We start from the raw sequence: 27,972 nt of genomic DNA on the forward strand, positions 1-27,972 counted from the left end.
CTTTCATTTTTACTCTGATACTCATAGGGGACAATAACCTTCATAAAGGGCTTGAAATGGAAAAAAAAATATCTCCCAATGTATTCATTCTTGGTGACTGATACTCGAGTGATCGCAGCTGATCACCTTATTCATTTCATCTTGTTCATGAAAATCTCTCAATTGATTTGCAAGCAAATTTGCTCAATGATGTCACAAGGAGGATGTGGGTATTATTACATTGGCGTCAGACATCCATTCAACACGTTTTCCATGTGGAGGCAATAAAACTTGCCTGAAAGAAGGTGTGATCAAATTGAGCAGTCTAAATATAAGGAGCTACAAGAGAAGAGTCAGCCAACGTGACTTGCATTGGTGATGGGAACTGTGGCAGCCATGAGGCGGAAATGTGTCGCTTGGTATTTTCTCACTTTGTTTGTTGTCACTGAAGTCAAGGCCAGACTGGGTAAGACCAATCAAACACTTTTTTTGTCACTTCATCCGAAAACATAATCTCACCCCCGACTGTTTTCCATCTCGTTCAGTCAGCAACCATGTCAGCAGTATCTGTAGCACATGGGGCAGAGAGCACTTTAAGACATTCGACGGCGACGTTTACCAATTTTCCGGCGCGTGCGAATACAACCTTGCTTCCGACTGCCACGAGGCCATGCAGGAGTTCTCGGTGCATATGAGGAGGGAGCAGAATGATGGGAACCCCACTGTGGCCTATGTGGTGGTCATGATCAACGACCTTGCTTTCCACCTCACCAAGGAAGCGGTCACGGTTAATGAACAAACGTGAGTTGAAAAACGAACCAAAAAAAAAAAATCAAGTGGCTCGTCTTTTGAGTTTATATAATGAGATGTCTCTTGTGTTTTAGGGTCATGTTGCCATACTATAACAGTGGAGTTCAAGTGGAAAATAATGCCGTCTACATCAAACTGCAGTCTCAAGTTGGCCTTGTGGTCATGTGGAATGGTGACGATGCAGTCATGGTGAGGATCAGATTTTTGGGGAAATTTTCAATATTCGTGTTTTATGTTACAAGACTTTTTTTTCATCTTTAAATGTCGTACAATTTAAAATGAACAGATTATTTTTAAAGACGTATTTGGGACAAACATGATGTTTGCATCTGTGGAACAATTTAAATGCATATGTTTGAGATTCTAAATGAAATACACAACTTAAAATCAGTCTTGTATCCTAATGAATGCTACCACCATTCCTTAGCTGAGACTTGTAAATAATTGTTAACTCTAATTTCATTCATCTTCCATGATGACTGTGAAGTTACCAACTTTATTTGACCCTATAAAAACCACCTTACACATAATTCATCTTATTCTTCTTCAATGATCTCTGTCATTGTAGGTTGAGGTTGATCGTGATTACGCTAATCACACTTGTGGACTCTGTGGCGATTACAACGGCGTTCCTGTCTACAATGAGATGATTTACAATGGTTGGTTTGCAAAATAGTTTTTTTTTTCCTTCATTTACCCACTGCCACCATTTGACAGTATAAATGAAATCCACTGCAGATCGAATAATCAGCCACATTGAGTTTGGCAATAACCAGAAGGTTCATCACCCTAATGATGATTGTGAGGACCCCTTTGAGGAGTTTGGAGAACTTGAAGATGTTCCAGCTGTGGATTCATGCGAGGAGTTTGTGAGTTTCCTTTGCCTTGTGTTATCAAAAGTATCATACTATTCGACACGTAAGTCATGCTGTGCCGATTGCTTATCCGTTTCTCTTTTAGAAAACAACCTGCAACCAAATGCTGCTTTCAGAGCCTTGGAGCCCCTGCGCGCAGCTAATTGACCCTGCGCCCTACGTGCAGGCTTGCGCGCAGGACATGTGCAGGTGCAGCAACCGCACCAATGACACCTGTGTCTGCAGCACCCTATCCGAGTTCTCTCGACAGTGTTCCCATGCTGGCGGAATGCCTCCCAACTGGAGGACACCAGAGTTCTGTGGTAAAATTTTATTGTCAGATTTTTAGATTAAAAGGATTACAATTAGGCATCATACTTGGAAAATGACAACAATGTCATGTGTGATATTCTTTTGCCTCCAGTTTCTTTCAGCAGCAGCAATTAGCAACCACATTAAGATAAGATAAGATAACATTTATTTGTCCCACACTAGGGAAATTTGCTGTCTCCAGCAGCAAAATTGTGGAGGGGGGGGGGGGGGGGGGATAAAGTGTTTCATTGCACAAAATAAATGTTTCAGAAAAGAACTGTACACAGTTCAATATAAGTGCAATATAAAATAAAGCATTCACAATATATTTGTAGAATAAATATAATAAATTAGCTGTTTGTTGTTGATTCTAAATTCTGTCAAATAAAGCAAGTTTAACATGAGCAGACACCCCAAACAAATAATATTGATTATTTGGATTATTCTTCCTGGGGTTGTAACATGTTTTGCATGACTGCTTTTTCCAAAGCAGAATGCATTGAGTTTAAATTGGATTGGATTGGATTGGATTGGATACAACTTTATTGTCAATTGTGCTGTATGTGTATACAGCACAGATGAAATTTCTTCCCTAACTGTCCCATTGGCAAATGTTAAAAAACATTTGAAATTCAAACAGAAATACACCAGGGGTTAATCAAAAAACATTTAGTTCACCAAAAAAATAAAAATAATTCACAACTGCGTGTTTTTGGAATATGAGCGGAAAACCGAGTATCCGGAAAAAATCCACGGAGGCATGAGGAGAACATGGAAACTCCACACAGGAAGGCCTGCTCCTAGAATCAAACCAATGACCCCCCCCCCCCTCCCAAAAAAAACCAAGCCACCAATAACAACAATTTTACTCGTATTAATCCACAATTCCACATCTCACTCTCTTTCTCTACAGCCAAACAATGTCCTTACAACATGGTCTACGAGGAGAGCGGTTCTCCTTGCATGGACACGTGCACACACCAGGATACCAGTTCTTTGTGTGAGGAACACCGAATGGATGGCTGCTTCTGCCCCGCTGGTCAGCCCTACATTTCATTTCATTACATTTCATTGACATTTACATTTCAATCCAGGTTCGTGCTCAGGTTCTTCAATCACATTTTCTCCAATTCTTTTACATGTTACAGGCACTGTATTTGATGACATTTCTATGAGAGGGTGCATTGATCAATCGGAGTGTCAGTGCAAGCATGGAAGAATCTATAACTCTAGTGAGGGCTACCAACAAGACAGAGAGATATGGTAGTTGAAATGTTCAATAATGTTGAAATATTACCCATGCCGCTTGATCATGTGTTTAAAGGACATGTGTTGTCTCAGTACATGTTTTCAGGGCAGATGGTCTTGTGAGTATCTTCAGGGCCCGGCCACGTGCGCAGTGGAGGAGGGTTCCCATATAACCACCTTCGATGGCAAATCTTACACCTTCCACGGAGATTGTTATTACACACTAGCCAAGGTGGAAAGCAAGGTAAATGAATTCGAGCTTTGATTGGTAGAGAAATGAGCGGCCAGAATCTGTCAGCGTGACTTCAATCCCCATTTGAATGTCCGTGTGTGTTCCTGCAGGATGCCTCCAGTCCAAAGTTTACCATCCAGGTGCAGTTAGTGCCTTGTATAAACCAACGGTTTGATACTTGTCTCAAGGCACTTAAAATCCTGCTTAACAATGACAGAAACAACGTGAGTCGTGAATTGTTGTCAATGCGTCGTGCCTGTTGGATGCGCCATTTAACTGATTAAGTGTGTTGGTGTTTAGGTGTTAACGTTCATTTCTGATGGGACGGTCAAGCAGAACCAGCAAACCATCACGTTGCCGTATCATACAGGTGATTCGCACAATCCAACCCTCGTCTTTACTTTGTGCGCTTACGTCATCAAATGATACCGTTCGTTCTTGCGTTTGTATTTCCTCAAAGCGGACATCAACATATTCCATGCTTCATCTTTTCACATCCTACTTCATACGAGTTTTGGGTTGCAAATTCAGATTCAGCACGTGCCTCTTATGCAAGTGTATGTGCGGCTGAACGAGAGCTACAACGGAAAGACGCGTGGTGAGTTATACATGTCTAAAAAATGTCAAATATATTATCAGCTGTGAATACTAAAGTAACAGTTGGAGTTATAAAACAGTTTGCAGTGTCCAAGCTGTACGATAGGAAACTTTGCCCACAGCACTATGCATCGGAGCTCCTCTGACTGTCATAAAGCTCCTCAAACTGCTGAACGTGTTGGGGACAGAAAAACTTTATACCAGGTGTCAGTTGTCGACCCAAAGGCAAGAGAATGATATGCTTACAAAAATTGCAGAGCTGTCAAACCTTGGCAGCCTCACGTCTCCCTGAATGATAACTAATGATGAAATGGATAAAAGGAAGTCTATCGTGACTTTTCCGGATGCCTTGTATATCGTTTCCAGTAATCCTGGCGTATCTTTGAGTGGATGGGTGACAGAGCCTGTCACAGTAACACCAACATTGTGTGAAACTTAAGTTTCTTTATTTCATCAGGTTTATGTGGCAACTACAATCTGGTCATGTCTGACGAATTGAAAACCCCTCAGGGGATTGTGGAGGGGACAGCCACCTCGTTTAGCAACACCTGGAAGTCCAACCTCATGTGCCGAGACACGAGGGAAAGACTTGATGACCCCTGTTCTCTGAGTGTGGAAAATGGTACACGTCAAATCCGCTTGGCCCTTTGTGTTTTGTTTGTCATCATTGTAAAAGATGGTTTGCACATTTTCCAGACTTGTATGCCAAACATTGGTGCGCCTTGCTGTTACGCCCAAATAGCACCTTTGAACAGTGCCATTCCTTTGTGGATCCTGAGGCGTACTACAAGGTACGGTCCTTTATTTAATACAGTAAATTCTGCTCCATTAATAAAAATAACTCATCTCAGTGAGTCATGGAAGGATGGTTTATCTTGTTTTTTTTTCTTCTTTTATTTCGGCCACCCTTCACAACTTTTGACAATAGAAATACCGGCTATTAGTACTTTATGAAGTGAATCAAACTGAATCCACGTTTACAACAAGTACCGAGCAGTGTGTGCCATATTCCGCAGCGGTGCACTTACGCCAGCTGCAACTGCGACAAGAGTGAAGCCTGCTTGTGTGCTGTCTTCTCCTCCTATGCCCGAGCTTGTGCATCAAAGGGAGTCTTCTTGATGGACTGGAGAGCCAACGTGTGTGGTAAGAGCATTCTGTTATATTACTGTACATCCTATAAAGTGGGGGCTCTGCATCGATTTTTTCACTATATGTTCAAAGTTTTTGGATTCCAAATTTATTGAAAATAGATGGCTGTATAGTTCGTAATTATTTGTAACTTTTTCTGGTTGAAAGTATACTATCGGAGACAAAAGCTCCATGTTTCAATGTTAATATTTCGCCCCATCACTCATGGCTGTCATGATTCTGTTTGTGACCAATAGGTGGCACTGTAGGGCTCCCCCTGCAGCTGCGCACCTGTTGGTTGTTATGTAATTATTTGTATAAAAGGACTCCCGCCTGACCACTCATTGTCGGCTCACTATTTGCTTGTTTGCTGCTGTCAGGTTTGTTTCAGTCATGTTTCGGTCATTGCTATGTTTTAGCTTCAGTCATGATTTTTGTTTGATACTTTGGACTTTGTTTGTTTTAGATTTAGTTTTCTCTATGTTTTAACACAATCTGTCAAGTTGCGAGGTGGTGGTGGACCCCAAAAAGCAGGCAGGGGGGAGGAGCAGGCGGGAGTCCTTTTATGCAAATAATTACATAACGACCAACAGGTGTGCAGCTGCAGGGGGAGCCCTACAGTGCCACCTGTTGGTCACAAACAGAATCATGACAATGGCAAGCCATTGGATCCCGTCAAGATAATTTGGATAGCTAATTTGTTCATAATTAATCTGTGGCAATCTCCTATTATGTACAATGTAACGTAATTTTTCTTGCATTCTTCTACAAACAGACAAATACACAACGACCTGCCCACAATCTCAGATCTTCTCGTACAAACATCAACGATGCGAGCTGACCTGTAGATCGTTGAGTTCAACATTGCAGACTTGCAACTCTGACTTCCTGCCCGTGGACGGTTGCTCCTGCCCCGAGGGTCAATACCTTGATGACCATGCCATCTGCATCCCCAAAGAAAAGTGTCCATGTTATCACAATGAGGCCATCATCCCGCCCGGGAAGTCCATCAACATCAAAGACGAACACTGGTTAGTTTAACGACTTTAAGGCATACACTCAACAGTGCTGTTATTTAAAGGGGCTTTTATACGATGAGTGCACTTTTCTCAAGTATACAGACCTTGGTTCTTTTTTTTTCAACATCTTTCTTACAATCTGTATACGGTTTTTGTCTGTCTTCAGTGTGTGCAGTAATGGGGTGCTGCATTGCCACTCATGGAGAGCCCGCTCATCAGGTAAGTCATGTTTGTTTGTGTAATTTTTTGCATTGTTTGAAGCATTTGGTTGAACAATACAAACACTCTCCCTATCTTACAGTATGTCCTCCACACAAAATGTACTTCAACTGCTCCAGTCCTGGCTCAGGACAACTTGGAGTCCAGTGTGCACCAACTTGTTTAAATCTGGACAGCGATGATTGTGTGAGTTCTTTTTTGCCCAGTTTCCCTCACACTCTGGGAACAGTTCCAGTTAATTATTCAGGTAGCTCTTTGGTCTTTCTTGGCAGGACTCCAATGATTGTGAATCAGGCTGTCAGTGTCCAGATGGGCTTTTTGACGATGGCAGAGGTTTCTGTGTAGAAAAGTCACAATGTCCATGTAAACATGATGGAAAATTCTATGCTGCCGGAACTCAAATTCCAAATCAGTGCAACACATGGTATGATAATATTTTTGCTGTACAATGTGCGTGTGTGTATGTGTGTGTGTGTGTGTGTGTGCGCACGTGTGTGTGTAAAATTATGATTTTTTACATAATCGCCATATTAAGAACACTTATTGTTAATGTTCGTAATCCAGTACGTGCAGAAGTGGAAAATGGGAGTGCACAGAGGAAAAATGCCCTGGAACCTGCATTATTTATGGAAGTGGTCATTATAACACATTTGATCAGCGGACGTATGCCTTTCAAGGTCTCTGCAGCTATGTTGCAGTAAAGGTTAGTAGAATACCACAAAAATCGAGTTTGTTGAAATAACCAAATCTTTTTATGCCCTTTTAGTCAGTGTGGAGCACTGTTGTCAAATTACTGAGTTTGAGTAATACAGAAACCTAAACAAAATTTCTCAATAAGGGATTACATATTATTGATTTGTAATTATATTATTGTGTATCTCCATTTTAAGAACAAATGTGGCAATAAAACAGCACAGGACAACATTGGAGTTATCACAGAGAATGTCCCATGCGGCTCGACAGGCACCACATGCTCGAAAACTGTCCGAATCCAGTTGGGGGTAAGACTTTATGCAATGCCAGAATACTGTTATATAGGACACTCGAGAGTAGATTGACAGTGTTCATAACACAATCAACATGAACTTTGTTTTACATTGCAGCGAATGGAAATCAAACTATTCAAAGGAAAGTACGAAGAGGTCGACCTGGGACAAGGAAACCAAATCAAGTACACGATTAGGACAGTGGGCATGTATCTGGTGGTAGAATCTGTCATTGGCATGGCAGTGATGTGGGATCGCAAAACAACCGTTCGCATCCTTTTAGAACCTCAGCACAGTGTAAGTTGAATTCTAACGTATTATATGCGGTTTATTGATGAAGGAATATCGTGCTCTCAAAGTTACATCAAGACATTGTGAACTCCAAATTCAACAGCATCGGTGTGAATATTAATATTTGTATTTGTTTCTATGTATGAGCCCTGCAATTGACTGCCAAGCAACACTTTATTGCCGAAGAATAATTTCAGAGGTGTACTAACTCATTTGTTTGGCTGTACAGGGAGAAGTATGCGGCCTGTGTGGAGATTTTGATGGCAATGAACAAAACGACTTCACCATTCAGGGTCAGCTGAAAGTGACAAATGTGTTAGAATTTGCAAACAGCTGGAAAACCAGCAGCAATTGCCCGAATGTGGAAACACACGTTGACCCATGTACGGCAAAACCTTCTCGTCACCACTGGTCGAAAATGATGTGCGGCATTATAACTGGAAAAACATTCCAAGCATGTCACAATACGGTAATGGAAGATTTGTCTTCAAAATGTTTGAATTAGAAAGTACACAGTTTATCTGATTGGGCATATAATTTGTCTGAACAGGTGGATCCGCTTCCGTTTTATGAAAACTGTGTGAAAGACTCATGTGCCTGTGACACTGGAGGCGACTGTGAATGTTTCTGCACAGCAGTTGCAGCCTATGCTCAAGCTTGTAATGAGGCTGGTGTATGTGTTGCATGGAGAACACCAGACATCTGCCGTGAGTAAATTTTATCAATTGGTCCTTAACAACAGAAATTAGTTTGAAATGACCAGTGTTCATGAATTCGAACTTAATAATGAGCTGTCAAAAAAAAAAATTCTAGTCTAAAACATGATACTCACATTTTTGCAAGTGATAAACTCCCTGCAGTTAGAATTGGTAATCCATATCTTTGTTACATCTTGGCGAGATGACTGTGATGCACTTTATTTAGAGTCAGTCAGTCCTCCCTCAAGAATCTCCAGTTGGTCCAAAATGCTGCTGCTTGCTTCCTAACTGCACGTGACTCCAATTCTGGCCTCCCTTCACTGGCTCACTGTAAATTTTAGAGTTCATTTTAAGATAGTCTTATTTGTTTTCAAGTCTTGAAATGATCTGGCCTTGCCTTACATCTCTTCCACCCATATGCACCTGCCTGGTGCCTCAGATCTGCAGACCAGATTCTATTGAAGGGACCAAGGACTAAGCGGAGGCTCAGAGGGGATCGAGTCTTTTCTGTTGCCGATCCTTTCCTTTGGAATGACCATCCGTTAAATGTTTATAAGCCCCCTTTCTGTCCATTTTCAAAACACATTTAAGGCATATTTTTATTCACTGTCACTTAACTCAATCTATGGTGTCGGCTGTAATTGTGTTAGTGTTCAGTATTTGATAAATTGATTAATTGATTGATTGATGAATTAATTGATTGGTTGATTAATTAATTTGTTAATATTATTGCTGTTGTGACTTTTATACAGCCAGTGTGGGATCCTTTCTAGCTCAGTGAATATAGGTGTAAGTGATTGTCGCTCTTTGTGCTTGACTGGCAACTATGAGGCTTACCTGTAACCCTAAACTGGATAAGATGAATGAATGAATTGACAATTTGAATGTTTTTTCTCTTCTTTGCCCTTAGCTGTCTACTGTGATTACTATAACAACCCAGATGAATGCCGGTGGCACTACAACCCATGTCATCAACCTTGCTACAAAACCTGCTTGAATGTTGAGGGAATTTGTAGCAACCCCTTACCCAACCTGGAGGGTAAATTTATTTAATGATCAGATTAAGTAAATTAGAGGATCAAATGATGATTAAGTATATTGATGTGACACGAACACATTAAGACATTCATTGAATTCCTATATACTAATTTATTTGCAGGTTGTTATCCTGTGTGTCCAGAAGAAAAGCCCATATTTGATGAAGATCACCAGATATGTGTTGAAGAATGTGAAGGTTGTTTCTACAATGGAACAAGATATGAGGAATATGAAGTTATTTACAATGTGACTGACAACCTTGGAATGTGCTACTATGCCATATGTATAAATAGAACAGTAATATTTGGAAATGAAACCTGTGCTACGACAACAGCCCCTCCACCAACAACTCCAGTAACTGAAGGGCCGACCACTACCACTGAAGGAGTAACCAGAACAACAAGGTCCACGACTACTTTATCAACAGAATCTCCGACTACAACTGAAGGAAAAACTACGACCACAAAATCAACATCAGGACCTCCTTTAAGTTCAACAACAGTTGAGGAACCTGTAACCATACAGACTACCACCCCAGCAACTGGCTCTGTTGTGACTGAAAGTACGACAACTGTAACAAAATCTACAACAACCACAATAGGACGCACCACGACAACTGAAGGTCCAACGACAACCAAACCCTCAGGACCCAGTACCACAACAGAAGGTCCAACTACCACAACTAAATCTACAACCACATCCGCCGGACCAAGCACCACAACTGAAGGTCCAACTACCACAACTAAATCTACAACCACATCCGCAGGACCAAGCACCGCAACTGAAGGTCCAACGACAACCACATCGGCAGGACCAAGCACTACAACTGAAGGTCCAACTACCACAACTAAATCTACAACCACATCCGCAGGACCAAGCACCACAACTGAAGGTCCAACGACAACCACACCCTCGGGACCCAGTACCACAACAGAAGGTCCAACTACCACAACTAAATCTATAACCACATCGGCAGGACCAAGCACCACAACTGAAGGTCCAACTACCACAAGTAAATCTACAACCACATCCGCAGGACCAAGCACCACAACTGAAGGTCCAACGACAACCACATCGGCAGGACCAAGCACCACAACTGAAGGTCCAACTCCCACAACTAAATCTACAACCACATCCGCAGGACCAAGCACCACAACTGAAGGTCCAACGACAACCACACCCTCGGGACCCAGTACCACAACAGAGGGTCCAACTACCACAACTAAATCTACAACCACATCCGCAGGACCAAGCACCACAACTGAAGGTCCAACGACAACCACACCCTCGGGACCCAGTACCACAACAGAAGGTCCAACTACCACAACTAAATCTACAACCACATCTGCAGGACCAAGCACCACAACTGAAGGTCCAACTACCACAACTAAATCTACAACCACATCCGCAGGACCGAGCACCACAACTGAAGGTCCAACGACAACCACATCCGCAGGACCAAGCACCACAACTGAAGGTCCAACTACCACAACTAAATCTACAACCACATCCGCAGGACCAAGCACCACAACTGAAGGTCCAACTACCACAACTAAATCTACAACCACATCCGCCGGACCAAGCACCACAACTGAAGGTCCAACGACAACCACACCCTCGGGACCCAGTACCACAACAGAAGGTCCAACGACCACAACTAAATCTACAACCACATCCGCAGGATCAAGCACCACAACTGAAGGTCCAACTACCACAACTAAATCTACAACCACATCCGCAGGACCAAGCACCACAACTGAAGGTCCAACGACAACCACATCCGCAGGACCAAGCACCACAACTGAAGGTCCAACTACCACAACTAAATCTACAACCACATCCGCCCGACCAAGCACCACAACTGAAGGTCCAACGACAACCACACCCTCGGGACCCAGTACCACAACAGAAGGTCCAACGACCACAACTAAATCTACAACCACATCCGCAGGACCAAGCACCACAACTGAAGGTCCAACTACCACAACTAAATCTACAACCACATCCGCAGGACCAAGCACCACAACTGAAGGTCCAACTACCACAACTAAATCTACAACCACATCCGCAGGACCAAGCACCACAACTGAAGGTCCAACGACAACCACACCCTCGGGACCCAGTACCACAACAGAAGGTCCAACGACCACAACTAAATCTACAACCACATCGGCAGGACCAAGCACCACAACTGAAGGTCCAACAACCACAACTAAATCTACAACCACGTCTGCCGGACCAAGCACCACAACTGAACGTCCAACAACAACCACACCCTCGGGACCCAGTACCACAACAGAAGGTCCAACTACCACAACTAAATCTACAACCACATCGGCAGGACAAAGCACCACAACTGAAGGTCCAACTACCACAACTAAATCTACAACCACATCCGCCGGACCAAGCACCACAACTGAAGGTCCAACGACAACCACATCTGCAGGACCAAGCACCACAACAGAAGGTCCAACTACCACAACTAAATCCACAACCCCATCCGCAGGACCAAGCACCACAACTGAAGGTCCAACTACCACAACGAAATCTACAACCACATCGGCAGGACCAAGCACCACAACTGAAGGTCCAACTACCACAACTAAATCTACAACCACATCGGCCGGACCAAGCACCACAACTGAAGGTCCAACGACAACCACATCCGCAAGACCAAGCACCACAACTGAAGGTCCAACTACCACAACTAAATCTACAACCACATCCGCTGGACCAAGCACCACAACTGAAGGTCCAACTACCACAACTAAATCTACAACCACACCCGCCGGACCAAGCACCACAACTGAAGGTCCAACGACAACCACATCCTCAGGACCAAGCTCCACAACTGAAGGTCCAACTACCACAATTAAATCTACAACCACATCCGCAGGACCAAGCACTACAACTGAAGGTCCAACGACAACTACACCCTCGGGACCCAGTACCACAACAGAAGGTCCAACTACCACAACTAAATCTACAACCACATCGGCAGGACCAAGCACCACAACTGAAGGTCCAACTACCACAACTAAATCTACAACCACATCGGCAGGACCAAGCACCACAACTGAAGGTCCAACTACCACAACTAAATCTACAACCACATCGGCAGGACCAAGCACCACAACTGAAGGTCCAACTACCACAACGAAATCTACAACCACATCGGCAGGACCAAGCACCACAACTGAAGGTCCAACGACCACAACTAAATCTACAACCACATCGGCAGGACCAAGCACCACAACTGAAGGTCCAACTACCACAACTAAATCTACAACCACACCCGCCGGACCAAGCACCACAACTGAAGGTCCAACGACAACCACATCCTCAGGACCAAGCTCCACAACTGAAGGTCCAACTACCACAACTAAATCTACAACCACATCTGCTGGACCAAGCACCACAACTGAAGGTCCAACGACAACCACATCCTCAGGACCAAGCACCACAACTAAAGGTCCAACTACCACAACTAAATCTACAACCACATCGGCAGGACCCAGTACCACAACAGAAGGTCCAACTACCACAACTAAATCTACAACCACATCGGCAGGACCAAGCACCACAACTGAAGGTCCAACTACCACAACTAAATCTACAACCACATCCGCCGGACCAAGCACCACAACTGAAGGTCCAACGACAACCACATCGGCAGGACCAAGCACCACAACTGAAGGTCCAACGACCACAACTAAATCTACAACCACATCGGCAGGACCAAGCACCACAACTGAAGGTCCAACTACCACAACTAAATCTACAACCACATCGGCAGGACCAAGCACCACAACTGAAGGTCCAACTACCACAACGAAATCTACAACCACATCGGCAGGACCAAGCACCACAACTGAAGGTCCAACGACCACAACTAAATCTACAACCACATCAGCAGGACCAAGCACCACAATTGAAGGTCCAACTACCACAACGAAATCTACAACCACATCGGCAGGACCAAGCACCACAACTGAAGGTCCAACGACCACATATAAATCTACAACCACATCCGCAGGACCAAGCACCACAACTGAAGGTCCAACGACAACCACATCTGCAGGACCAAGCACCACAACAGAAGGTCCAACTACCACAACTAAATCTACAACCACATCCGCAGGACCAAGCACCACAACTGAAGGTCCAACTACCACAACGAAATCTACAACCACATCGGCAGGACCAAGCACCACAACTGAAGGTCCAACTACCACAACTAAATCTACAACCACATCCGCTGGACCAAGCACCACAACTGAAGGTCCAACTACCACAACTAAATCTACAACCACACCCGCCGGACCAAGCACCACAACTGAAGGTCCAACGACAACCACATCCTCAGGACCAAGCTCCACAACTGAAGGTCCAACTACCACAACTAAATCTACAACCACATCCGCAGGACCAAGCACTACAACTGAAGGTCCAACGACAACTACACCCTCGGGACCCAGTACCACAACAGAAGGTCCAACTACCACAACTAAATCTACAACCACATCGGCAGGACCAAGCACCACAACTGAAGGTCCAACTACCACAACTAAATCTACAACCACATCGGCAGGACCAAGCACCACAACTGAAGGTCCAACTACCACAACTAAATCTACAACCACATCCGCCGGACCAAGCACCACAACTGAAGGTCCAACGACAACCACATCCTCAGGACCAAGCACCACAACTGAAGGTCCAACTACCACAACTAAATCTACAACCACATCCGCAGGACCAAGCACTACAACTGAAGGTTCAACGACAACTACACCCTCGGGACCCAGTACCACAACAGAAGGTCCAACTACCACAACTAAATCTACAACCACATCGGCAGGACTAAGCACCACAACTGAAGGTCCAACTACCACAACTAAATCTACAACCACATCCGCCGGACCAAGCACCACAACTGAAGGTCCAACGACAACCACATCCGCAGGACCAAGCACCACAACTGAAGGTCCAACTTCCACAACTAAATCTACAACCACATCGGCAGGACCCAGTACCACAACAGAAGGTCCAACTACCACAACTAAATCTACAACCACATCGGCAGGACCAAGCACCACAACTGAAGGTCCAACTACCACAACTAAATCTACAACCACATCCGCCGGACCAAGCACCACAACTGAAGGTCCAACGACAACCACATCCGCAGGACCAAGCACCACAACTGAAGGTCCAACTTCCACAACTAAATCTACAACCACATCGGCAGGACCCAGTACCACAACTGAAGGTCCAACTACCACAACTAAATCTACAACCACATCGGCAGGACCAAGCACCACAACTGAAGGTCCAACTACCACAACTAAATCTACAACCACATCGGCAGGACCAAGCACCACAACTGAAGGTCCAACTACCACAACTAAATCTACAACCACATCGGCAGGACCAAGCACCACAACTGAAGGTCCAACTACCACAACGAAATCTACAACCACATCGGCAGGACCAAGCACCACAACTGAAGGTCCAACGACCACAACTAAATCTACAACCACATCGGCAGGACCAAGCACCACAACTGAAGGTCCAACTACCACAACTAAATCTACAACCACATTGGCAGGACCAAGCACCACAACTGAAGGTCCAACGACCACAACTAAATCTACAACCACATCCGCAGGACCAAGCACCACAACTGAAGTTCCAAGGACAACCACATCTGCAGGACCAAGCACCACAACAGAAGGTCCAACTACCACAACTAAATCCACAACCACATCCGCAGGACCAAGCACCACAACTGAAGGTCCAACTACCACAACGGAATCTACAACCACATCGGCAGGACCAAGCACCACAACTGAAGGTCCAACTACCACAACTAAATCTACAACCACATCTGCTGGACCAAGCACCACAACTGAAGGTCCAACTACCACAACTAAATCTACAACCACACCCGCCGGACCAAGCACCACAACTGAAGGTCCAACGACAACCACATCCTCAGGACCAAGCTCCACAACTGAAGGTCCAACTACCACAACTAAATCTACAACCACATCCGCAGGACCAAGCACTACAGCTGAAGGTCCAACGACAACTACACCCTCGGGACCCAGTACCACAACAGAAGGTCCAACTACCACAACTAAATCTACAACCACATCGGCAGGACCAAGCACCACAACTGAAGGTCCAACTACCACAACTAAATCTACAACCACATCGGCAGGACCAAGCACCACAACTGAAGGTCCAACTACCACAACTAAATCTACAACCACATCCGCCGGACCAAGCACCACAACTGAAGGTCCAACGACAACCACATCCTCAGGACCAAGCACCACAACTGAAGGTCCAACTACCACAACTAAATCTACAACCACATCCGCAGGACCAAGCACTACAACTGAAGGTTCAACGACAACTACACCCTCGGGACCCAGTACCACAACAGAAGGTCCAACTACCACAACTAAATCTACAACCACATCGGCAGGACTAAGCACCACAACTGAAGGTCCAACTACCACAACTAAATCTACAACCACATCCGCCGGACCAAGCACCACAACTGAAGGTCCAACTTCCACAACTAAATCTACAACCACATCGGCAGGACCCAGTACCACAACAGAAGGTCCAACTACCACAACTAAATCTACAACCACATCGGCAGGACCAAGCACCACAACTGAAGGTCCAACTACCACAACTAAATCTACAACCACATCCGCCGGACCAAGCACCACAACTGAAGGTCCAACGACAACCACATCGGCAGGACCAAGCACCACAACTGAAGGTCCAACTACCACAACTAAATCTACAACCACATCGGCAGGACCAAGCACCACAACTGAAGGTCCAACGACCACAACTAAATCTACAACCACATCGGCAGGACCAAGCACCACAATTGAAGGTCCAACTACCACAACTAAATCTACAACCACATCCGCAGGACCAAGCACTACAACTGAAGGTCCAACGACAACTACACCCTCGGGACCCAGTACCACAACAGAAGGTCCAACTACCACAACTAAATCTACAACCACATCGGCAGGACCAAGCACCACAACTGAAGGTCCAACTACCACAACTAAATCTACAACCACATCGGCAGGACCAAGCACCACAACTGAAGGTCCAACTACCACAACTAAATCTACAACCACATCGGCAGGACCAAGCACCACAACTGAAGGTCCAACTACCACAACGAAATCTACAACCACATCGGCAGGACCAAGCACCACAACTGAAGGTCCAACGACCACAACTAAATCTACAACCACATCGGCAGGACCAAGCACCACAACTGAAGGTCCAACTACCACAACGAAATCTACAACCACATCGGCAGGACCAAGCACCACAACTGAAGGTCCAACGACCACAACTAAATCTACAACCACATCCGCAGGACCAAGCACCACAACTGAAGGTCCAACTACCACAACTAAATCTACAACCACATCGGCAGGACCAAGCACCACAACTGAAGGTCCAACGACCACAACTAAATCTACAACCACATCCGCAGGACCAAGCACTACAACTGAAGGTCCAACGACAACTACACCCTCGGGACCCAGTACCACAACAGAAGGTCCAACTACCACAACTAAATCTACAACCACATCGGCAGGACCAAGCACCACAACTGAAGGTCCAACTACCACAACTAAATCTACAACCACATCGGCAGGACCAAGCACCACAACTGAAGGTCCAACTACCACAACTAAATCTACAACCACATCGGCAGGACCAAGCACCACAACTGAAGGTCCAACTACCACAACGAAATCTACAACCACATCGGCAGGACCAAGCACCACAACTGAAGGTCCAACGACCACAACTAAATCTACAACCACATCGGCAGGACCAAGCACCACAACTGAAGGTCCAACTACCACAACGAAATCTACAACCACATCGGCAGGACCAAGCACCACAACTGAAGGTCCAACGACCACAACTAAATCTACAACCACATCCGCAGGACCAAGCACCACAACTGAAGGTCCAACTACCACAACGAAATCTACAACCACATCGGCAGGGCCAAGCACCACAACTGAAGGTCCAACGACAACCACACCCTCGGGACCCAGTACCACAACAGAAGGTCTAACTACCACAACTAAATTTACAACCACGTCGGCAGGACCAAGCACCACAACTGAAGGTCCAACTACCACAACTAAATCTACAACCACATCCGCTGGACCAAGCACCACAACTGAAGGTCCAACGACAACCACATCCTCAGGACCAAGCACCACAACTGAAGGTCCAACTACCACAACTAAATCTACAACCACATCCGCCGGACAAAGCACCACAACTGAAGGTCCATTGACAACCACATCTGCAGGACCAAGCACCACAACTGAAGGTCCAACTACCACAACTAAATCTACAACCACATCCGCCGGACCAAGCACCACAACTGAAGGTCCAACGACAACCACATCCGCAGGACCAAGCACCACAACTGAAGGTCCAACTACCACAACTAAATCTACAACCACATCCGCAAGACCAAGCACCACAACTGAAGGTCCAACGACAACCACACCCTCGGGACCCAGTACCACAATAGAAGGTCTAACGACCACAACTAAATCTACAACCACATCGGCAGGACCAAGCACCACAATTGAAGGTCCAACTACCACAACTAAATCTACAACCACATCCGCAGGACCAAGCACTACAACTGAAGGTCCAACGACAACTACACCCTCGGGACCCAGTACCACAACAGAAGGTCCAACTACCACAACTAAATCTACAACCACATCGGCAGGACCAAGCACCACAACTGAAGGTCCAACTACCACAACTAAATCTACAACCACATCGGCAGGACCAAGCACCACAACTGAAGGTCCAACTACCACAACTAAATCTACAACCACATCCGCCGGACCAAGCACCACAACTGAAGGTCCAACCACCACAACTAAATCTACAACCACATCCGCAGGACCAAGCACCACAACTGAAGGAACAACGACAACCACATCCGCAGGACCAAGCACTACAACTGAAGGTCCAACTACCACAACTAAATCTACAACCACATCCGCAGGACCAAGCACCACAACTGAAGGTCCAACTACCACTACTAAATCTACAACCACATCCGCAGGACCAAGCACCACAACTGAAGGTCCAACTACCACAACTAAATCTACAACCACATCCGCAGGACCAAGCACCACAACTGAAGGAACAACGACAACCACATCCGCAGGACCAAGCACCACAACTGAAGGTCCAACTACCACAACTAAATCTACAACCACATCCGCAGGACCAAGCACCACAACTGAAGGTCCAACTACCACAACTAAATCTACAACCACATCCGCTGGACCAAGCACCACAACTGAAGGTCCAACTACCACAACTAAATCTACAACCACATCCGCAGGACCAAGCACCACAACTGAAGGAACAACCACAACCACATCCGCAGGACCAAGCACCACAACTGAAGGTCCAACTACCACAACTAAATCTACAACCACATCCGCAGGACCAAGCACCACAATTGAAGGTCCAACTACCACAACTAAATCTACAACCACATCCGCAGGACCAAGCACCACACCTGAAGGTCCAACTACCACAACTAAATCTACAACCACATCCGCAGGACCAAGCACCACAACTGAAGGTCCAACTACCACAACTAAATCTACAACCACATCCGCCGGACCAAGCACCACAACTGAAGGTCCAACGACAACCACATCTGCAGGACCAAGCACCACAACTGAAGGTCCAACTACCACAACTAAATCTACAACCACAACTGAAGGTCCAACTACCACAACTAAATCTACAACCACATCCGCCGGGCCAAGCACCACAACTGAAGGTCCAACGACAACCACACCCTCGGGACCCAGTACCACAACAGAAGGTCCAACTACCACAACTAAATCTACAACCACATCCGCAGGAGCAAGCACCACAACTGAAGGTCCAACTACCACAACTAAATCTACAACCACATCCGCAGGACCAAGCACCACAACTGAAGGTCCAACGACAACCACACCCTCTGGACCCAGTACCACAACTGAAGGTCCAACTACCACAACTAAATCTACAACCACATCCGCAGGACCAAGCACCACAACTGAAGGTCCAACTACCACAACTAAATCTACAACCACATCCGCCGGACCAAGCACTACAACTGAAGGTCCAACGACAACTACACCCTCGGGACCCAGTACCACAACAGAAGGTCCAACTACCACAACTAAATCTACAACCACATCGGCAGGACCAAGCACCACAACTGAAGGTCCAACTACCACAACTAAATCTACAACCACATCGGCAGGACCAAGCACCACAACTGAAGGTCCAACTACCACAACTAAATCTACAACCACATCCGCCGGACCAAGCACCACAACTGAAGGTCCAACCACCACAACTAAATCTACAACCACATCCGCAGGACCAAGCACCACAACTGAAGGAACAACGACAACCACATCCGCAGGACCAAGCACTACAACTGAAGGTCCAACTACCACAACTAAATCTACAACCACATCCGCAGGACCAAGCACCACAACTGAAGGTCCAACTACCACTACTAAATCTACAACCACATCCGCAGGACCAAGCACCACAACTGAAGGTCCAACTACCACAACTAAATCTACAACCACATCCGCAGGACCAAGCACCACAACTGAAGGAACAACGACAACCACATCCGCAGGACCAAGCACCACAACTGAAGGTCCAACTACCACAACTAAATCTACAACCACATCCGCAGGACCAAGCACCACAACTGAAGGTCCAACTACCACAACTAAATCTACAACCACATCCGCTGGACCAAGCACCACAACTGAAGGTCCAACTACCACAACTAAATCTACAACCACATCCGCAGGACCAAGCACCACAACTGAAGGAACAACCACAACCACATCCGCAGGACCAAGCACCACAACTGAAGGTCCAACTACCACAACTAAATCTACAACCACATCCGCAGGACCAAGCACCACAATTGAAGGTCCAACTACCACAACTAAATCTACAACCACATCCGCAGGACCAAGCACCACACCTGAAGGTCCAACTACCACAACTAAATCTACAACCACATCCGCAGGACCAAGCACCACAACTGAAGGTCCAACTACCACAACTAAATCTACAACCACATCCGCCGGACCAAGCACCACAACTGAAGGTCCAACGACAACCACATCTGCAGGACCAAGCACCACAACTGAAGGTCCAACTACCACAACTAAATCTACAACCACAACTGAAGGTCCAACTACCACAACTAAATCTACAACCACATCCGCCGGGCCAAGCACCACAACTGAAGGTCCAACGACAACCACACCCTCGGGACCCAGTACCACAACAGAAGGTCCAACTACCACAACTAAATCTACAACCACATCCGCAGGAGCAAGCACCACAACTGAAGGTCCAACTACCACAACTAAATCTACAACCACATCCGCAGGACCAAGCACCACAACTGAAGGTCCAACGACAACCACACCCTCTGGACCCAGTACCACAACTGAAGGTCCAACTACCACAACTAAATCTACAACCACATTGGCAGGACCAAGCACCACAACTGAAGGTCTGTCAACTACAACCACATCCACAGGATCCACCACCACAACTGAGGGTCCAACTACGACAACAAAATCACCAACTGAAGGTCCGTCAACTACAACCACATCCGCAGGATCCACCACCACAACTGAAGGTCCAACTACCACAACTAAATCTACAACCACCACATCCGGACCAGTCACAACAACTGAAGGTCCAACAACTACAATGAGTTCTACATCTACATCCGCAAGACCCACTACCACAACTGAAGGACCAAGCACCATCACGACAACTCCAGGCCACACGACACAGTGCTTCTGTGTTGTAAATGGCAAACACTACAATCCAGGTAAAGAAATTCTTTCGAGCCAAACATTCTGCATTGGGTATCATGTCGTTATTTATTTGTTCAATTATTTCCCTTCTGTCCAGGTGAAATCATTTATGACATGAAACACATTGGATCAGGAGTTTGTCTCACAATGATTTGTTCTGATATTTGTGAGATTCACAATAAGACTGAACCTTGCTCGACCACGCCCGGGCCAAAACCCACCCCCACTGTTCCTTTGTGCCCTGAATGGGATGTGGTGGTAAGAACTTTCATTCATCTAAAATCTATTCAGCGTTTATCTGATGTACAGTGATGCCTTAACATACTGTATATGGGACCAGATTCATGACTGCTGTTATTACAGATTTTTCAGCCATTGAAAGTATTGTGGCGTCAAGGTAATTGACTGGTTCACACGTCCGCCTCACAGTGCAGAGGTGCAGGGTTCGATTCCAACTCCGGCCTTCCTGTGTGGAATTTGCATGTTCTTCTTGTACCTGCGTGGGTTTTCTCTGGTTTCCGGTTTCCTTCCACATTCCAAAAAACATGCATGGCAGGCTCATGGAACACTCTATATTGTCCTTAGGTGTGAGTGTGAGCGCGAATGGTTGTTCGTCTATGTGTGCCTGTGCCATTGGCTGGCAACCAGTTCAGGGTGTGCCCCGCCTATTGCCTGAATGCAGCTGGGATAGGCTCCAGCACTTCCGCGACCCAAGTGAGGATAGAAGATTAGAAAATGGGTGGGTGGGCGAAAGTATTGTACCTCTACTGCCCCTCGGTGGCCAAAATGGGCACACCAGACGGAGCACCAAATTAAAAAACTGAAGTGAAGCATTAAATCTTGATGCACAGTTTAATTTACGTTCTAATATGGTATTACTCTATATCTTTGAATAATCTAATATTATATAGTGCTAATTTCCGTTTTGAAAAATGTATGACAAAAAGTGTTGTTGTTCTTTGGGAGTAGACAAGAACAGTTTCAAAGCAAGTGTTGTCACTCAAGTAATTAAACTCGTATCTGTGGGCATCACTGTACATATTTACAGTACATGTTGTCTTGTTTTTCATCTTTATAAATGATACAAGGTCGAGCACTACTCAATACATTTATTAAACCATTCTTTATTTTTTTTCTCAGCAAAATGAGACCTTCTTGTTGTGTAACTGCACTATGGCGAGATGCATCGAGAACAACACGATTGAAATTATTCCATACCAGTGTCCACCCTTAAAGAACATAACCTGCGCCAATGGAAAGAATCCTGTTCTTGTTTATGATGAGAACTACTGCTGCCAACATTATGTTTGTGACTGTAAGCAAGTCTGAGTTTTAACCTGATTTGATCTCCCTAAATTGAATTATTGTGTTTGTTGACTTGAGTTTTTTTCTATGTTGGTTGTTTTTAAGGTGAATGTAAAGGCTGGGGAGATCCCCATTACATCACATTTGATGGCCTTTACTACAGCTATCAAGGAAACTGTACCTACGTTCTCATGGAGGAGATTACACCAAAGTACAACTTAAAAATTTATGTTGACAACGTCTACTGTGATGCCACTCAACATGTTTCCTGCCCGAGGTCATTAATTATATCGTACAAATCGGACGTAATTGTACTCAAGAGCCAAAATCTCATTGGAGCCTCAGTACTGGAGGTAATATGCATGTTGTTGCATGTCAAGTTTTTTTTTTTAATATGTGAAAACAATGTACCGTACTATTTTGTAAATGAAGACTTCATTATATTTGTAATTTGGAAGAGTGACATTTAGTGGTCTGTCCTAGATATATTATATTCGTCCAATTAATACCTCCATGTTGATTTTGTATCCAAAAGAAATGCTGATAGTGTCTTCTTAGTTAATGATTTGACCCCAAACTCCCTTATATCTGCTACATCTGTTTTTACAAACATGCTTTCCACTGATCCTTTAAGAATCATAACATTTTTTTGTTTTTAGGCCTTCAAAGATGAAAAGCGTTTGAGACTTCCCTATTTACAACAAGGCATTAAGATCTTCAATTCTGGCATTGACTTGGTTGTCGAGATTGTGCCCATAGAAGTGATTATTACCTTTGGATTCAGTGACTTCACTGTCAACCTGCCCTCTAAGTACTTTGACAGCAACACACAGGGCCAGTGTGGTAAGCCGTCCGCGCCGTTTTGCTGCATTTGTACATCATTACTAAGAGGTAAATCAATACGATTTTTGTGGCGAACGGTTCCAGGCAAATGCAACAACAACCAGGCAGATGACTGCATGCTGCCCGGAGGCCAGATTGTGCAGAGCTGCAGTGTGATGGCAGACTTTTGGCCTGCCAAAGACATTTACCAACCAAACTGCCAGATTCCATCTGTGATCCCGACCGACCAGCCTCTACCCCCACCTACACTAACTCCATGCAAGCCAGACTCTGAATGTGATCTGCTCTTGAGCAGGTAGATTTTTTTTTTTCTGTAACCGTAATTTGCCTCCGTTACTGCTGGCCATTCAGGTTTATCTTGTGTTTTTCTTCTGCAGTGTCTTTGAAAAGTGCCACCCCTTTGTCAATCCTAATGATTACTATCAAGGATGTGTTTTTGACAACTGCCACGTCTCCAACCCAGCAGTAGAGTGCACAAGTTTGGACATGTATGCCGATGCCTGTGCTCAGGCTGGAGTTTGTTTGCACTGGAGGAATCATACCACACACTGTGGTAAAATGCCCATTTTGTTTTTCTGAAATCAGGATTATAATGTTCAGCTTTGTATGTTTTATTGTTCAAGAAATGTTATCCAACAAGGAAAGTCTTTTCTCCACATACAGAAAGTGATTGCCCTCCCGACAAAGTCTATAAACCATGTGGTCCTGCAGAGCAGCCGACCTGTGAAAACAGGTATGTTGGAATTAAAAATTACTTTTGTCTTTTATTTAAGCTTATTTGGGAATTTACTGAGGAATTTGGATGTATCTTGTAAAACGGCTCTGGGAAAGGGATAAAGTATGACATGACTCCTTCTTGTGCCTCACTCCATGTCAGCCCTGAGATCTTTCAATCTGAAGAAACTTTTTGAGTTAAGTAAATGAGCTTTGAATGTGTTTCCAATGAATTTGTTGTTTGTCAATGATTCAACCTTCACAGTCCCAATGAACAGAGGCTCGACTACATAACTGAAGGCTGCTTTTGTCCTGATGGAATGATGCTATTCAACAAAGAGTCTGGCATATGTGTCGAGAAGTGCGGTGAGTTTATCCTCTCCCAATTAATGAGCTGATTTCTTTAACTCACTTATCAAGTCTAATGGGATTGCTCATATTCCGACAGGGTGTATTGATCCTGAGGGTATTCCTCGTGAGGTGAGTCAAATCCAGAATTTTTTTTACCCATCGATGCTCCACAGGATAATTTCAGTAAGTCACCGCTGTGGTTTATTCTGTTAGTTTAATGAAAGGTTTGAGTACAAGTGCCAAAACTGCATCTGCGAGGAGGCCAGCAAGACCATCACATGCCAACCAAAGGTTTGCCCACCATCGCCTGTTGTCAACTGCACCATTCCAGGCTTCGTCCTCATCAACCAAACCAACCCAGCAGACCCGTGCTGCTCTGTCCTATCTTGCCGTAAGATGTGCAGTCACTTTTCATCTATTTATCATCATGAAGATACATGTGGTCTCAAGTATTTGTTGTTGTCATTTCATCACATCAACAGGATGTCAAAGCAATACGTGTCCACACGTCGACATGGTGTGTCCAATTGGATTTACTGTAGTTGTCAGTGTGCCAGAGGGGAAATGCTGTCCAGAACACACATGTGGTGAGCTCTTCAGTTTCTGGTTGAATTTATATGACTACTAATAGGACTAACCTATTCATATGGTGCGTCTCTTTCTCCCTTCTAGAGCCGAAAAATGTTTGTGTCCACAAAAATGCTGAATATCAGGTACATTATTGAGTTGAGATTATTTCATATGTTTGATTGATCCAGTTAATTAAAGGTGCTAGATTATTTCTACATTATGAACACTTCCTTTTTATTTTCTAGCCTGGTGAGTCGGTTCCTGTGGTTCCATGTCAGGACTGTATCTGTACCAACCTGGTGGACCCAAAAACTGGTTTATTACAAGTAAATTGCGAGGTTCAGCAATGTCAGCGACTATGTGAACAGGTATGTCAAAATAAAAACATCAGAAATGCAATGAGTGCTCTGAGTGGCGCGACTGAAGAGGTTTTGGAGATGTGAGCCTTCATTTGGCCTTTTTTCTTTTTAGAGCTATGAATGCTATGAAGGGTCAGTGAACACAAATCAACGAGCAGCAGTTGGGCAAACAAACTATTCTTCAAAAAGGGGCCTTCAAGCTATTTATTGCCACTGCCAGATGAAATTTACTGTCAAACTGAACAAAAAACAGATACCTTGTATAAAAATTTGCCATCTTAATTTTAACACACAAAACAAAATGCCACACAGATGGGGTAATGAATAGCATAAGTGTTGCGGTGTTATAACCCTTTAAGCAAACGAATATTTCAACACCAACAGTAATACAATTGATGAAGACAGGTAGTATAGAAATACTCGCCGTTACAGTACATATTCTTTATCCTCTGTGAAAAACATCTAATAATACTTCTGTCCTGAGAAGTTGTGGCTGTCTCCATGTACTGTATTACATAATACGTATGTCTGTATTGTACTGCCCCCAGGTGGCCTAGTCGCACTCACCAGAAGGGGAAGCACAATGTCCATTGACCTGTTGCAAAAAGTGTGGCAAAAGCAGTTTAACGCCTTACATTATATTCACTGATGTCCCATTTTTCAGGGTTATAGATATGCCGAACCCAGGACAAATGAATGCTGTGGAAGGTGTGTACAGACACACTGCATCTTCAACGTTAGTGGTAGTGAGCAGGTGCTCAGGGTGAGTGAGATGACTTTGAATGTTATTTTAGTTTTGTTTTTTCAAAGGATAGCTACCTCGACTAAACCAGTGATTCCCAACGACTGTTGTTGCGGCACATAAGCGTTCTGTTAGGAATGCCTTAGGAAATAATCCAGTTTCTCTCAATTGTCGGAAAATTGCCATAGACTAAATAATGTATTTTCATTCATCTATCTATGCCAGCAGCGTATCGTGGCAGGCAGAACAATAAAATTGTCTTCCGTTAGATGGCAGAAGATACAACTAACCTCTATATCCAACTGTTGCCATCCATACAACAGAATAATAGCTATGTGTTCAGCTTAACAGGCCCAGATTTCACCTCAAGAAAAAATCTGACTTTATAGAGACAAGATCAACATTATTTCCATGTACAGTATATACCTTTTGGAACATCCATCCATTTTCCGAACCGCTTGATCCTCACTAGGGTCGCGGGGGGTGCTGGAGCCTATCCCAGCCGTCTCCGGGCAGTAGGCGGGGGACACCCTGAATCAGTTGCCAGCCAATCGCAGGGCACACAGAAACGAACAATCATCCACGCCCACACTCACACCTAGGGACAATTTAGAGCGTCCAATCAGCCTGCCATGCATGTTTTTGGAATGAATGTCGATACCTTTTGGAACATTCTTTGCAAATGCAAAATAATTGTCATTGCTCAGTCAAAGTTGGGAAACATTGGACTTAACAACAACCAATTACAGTACAAGCAAGCAATACATGTACATGGTGCACAGTTAGAAGTAAATATCTGGAATATGTCTCCAGCAAGGTGATACATGGTCCCCAGCAGACGATAAGTGTGAGCATTACACATGCGTGAGGAACGCTGAGACTTTAACAGCCATCGGCACACGAATTGTGTGTCCGCCACTCCAGCGAAGCAACTGCCAACCTGTAAGTTTCACCAATCTATTGGGAAATAATTCACATAATTTTTTTTTTAAAAAGCCTTATCTTGCATTCACATTTCCTCCCGCAGGACACCATTCAAACTGCAGCAAATGGATGTTGTCAAGTTTGTGAGTACTCATTATGTCCTTACTTTTTACCCCTAGCGGTGAAGTGAGTAAAAGCAAGTTAATTGTTCTTCTCGGTTGAAAAGGTGTGGAGCAGGAGAAGGCTTGTAAGCCAGTGCAGAATAGAACGCACATCACGCACAAGAACTGCCAATCCACGGAGGAGGTAGATATTCCATATTGTGAAGGATCTTGCAACACTTACACCAGGTAAACTCTTCTCGCACACATCCCAGTCCATGAAGAAGATGCACATTTTCATGATTGATCTAACATTTTATCTGCTCTTTCAGGTACTCAGAGGAGACATCCACCCTGCAGCCTACCTGCTCCTGTTGTAAGGGGTTCCGTTCTAGCAATCGCACCGTTGACTTGTTGTGTCTCAATGGAGACATTGTTCCCTACACCTACATCCACATGGACGAGTGTAGATGCGCCCTCAGCGACTGCACCCAAACTGTGGCAGCTCCAGCCAGAAGGAGGCGAAGTTTTACCCACTTCTAACTTCCAAGTCAACTGGGCCAACCACTCAACAAGTAAAATTAGTACACTTGTTCAGGTATCGACATTCAAAATCAAATAAAAGTACAGCATCTTGTGTCTCTTCTTGGTGTCTTTTTTGTTTCACACTTACA

At 44.8% G+C, this 27,972-nt stretch overlaps 2 protein-coding genes across 2 annotated transcripts; both read left to right on the forward strand.

The window, feature by feature from the left end:
• Positions 1 to 357: 357 nt before the first annotated feature.
• muc2.1 (mucin 2.1) lies at positions 358 to 27,939 on the forward strand. Its single transcript, XM_086108909.1, has 50 exons — positions 358 to 445; positions 525 to 780; positions 864 to 978; positions 1,358 to 1,448; positions 1,528 to 1,658; positions 1,750 to 1,966; positions 2,869 to 2,994; positions 3,104 to 3,218; positions 3,297 to 3,447; positions 3,546 to 3,659; positions 3,736 to 3,805; positions 3,896 to 4,033; positions 4,490 to 4,654; positions 4,729 to 4,823; positions 5,049 to 5,175; positions 5,936 to 6,191; positions 6,346 to 6,398; positions 6,481 to 6,584; positions 6,671 to 6,822; positions 6,963 to 7,101; positions 7,289 to 7,399; positions 7,502 to 7,681; positions 7,905 to 8,144; positions 8,226 to 8,382; positions 9,284 to 9,412; positions 9,533 to 10,138; positions 10,724 to 11,008; positions 11,279 to 11,608; positions 12,329 to 12,613; positions 13,799 to 14,083; positions 15,869 to 17,143; positions 21,158 to 21,403; positions 21,487 to 21,647; positions 22,530 to 22,704; positions 22,800 to 23,047; positions 23,354 to 23,537; positions 23,622 to 23,832; positions 23,915 to 24,090; positions 24,201 to 24,270; positions 24,517 to 24,617; positions 24,700 to 24,731; positions 24,816 to 24,993; positions 25,085 to 25,189; positions 25,275 to 25,315; positions 25,418 to 25,540; positions 26,196 to 26,294; positions 27,087 to 27,215; positions 27,301 to 27,340; positions 27,424 to 27,547; positions 27,631 to 27,939. The coding sequence occupies exons 1-50, from the start codon at positions 358 to 360 to the stop codon at positions 27,839 to 27,841; spliced, it is 9,240 nt and encodes a 3,079-aa protein (XP_085965035.1). The 3' UTR covers positions 27,842 to 27,939.
• Positions 18,574 to 19,706, forward strand: LOC147206322 (uncharacterized; the record flags this gene model as incomplete). Its single annotated transcript, XM_086108440.1, has 2 exons — positions 18,574 to 19,617; positions 19,674 to 19,706. Coding segments are annotated over 2 exons (1,077 nt in total), but the record flags the coding sequence as incomplete, so codon positions are not given.
• Positions 27,940 to 27,972: the final 33 nt, after the last annotated feature.

The sequence above is a fragment of the Hippocampus guttulatus genome, chromosome 4 (assembly GCF_054856545.1).
Source record: "Hippocampus guttulatus isolate MCC_2025c chromosome 4, RoL_Hgut_1.0, whole genome shotgun sequence".
Classification (NCBI taxonomy): Eukaryota; Metazoa; Chordata; class Actinopteri; order Syngnathiformes; family Syngnathidae; genus Hippocampus; species Hippocampus guttulatus.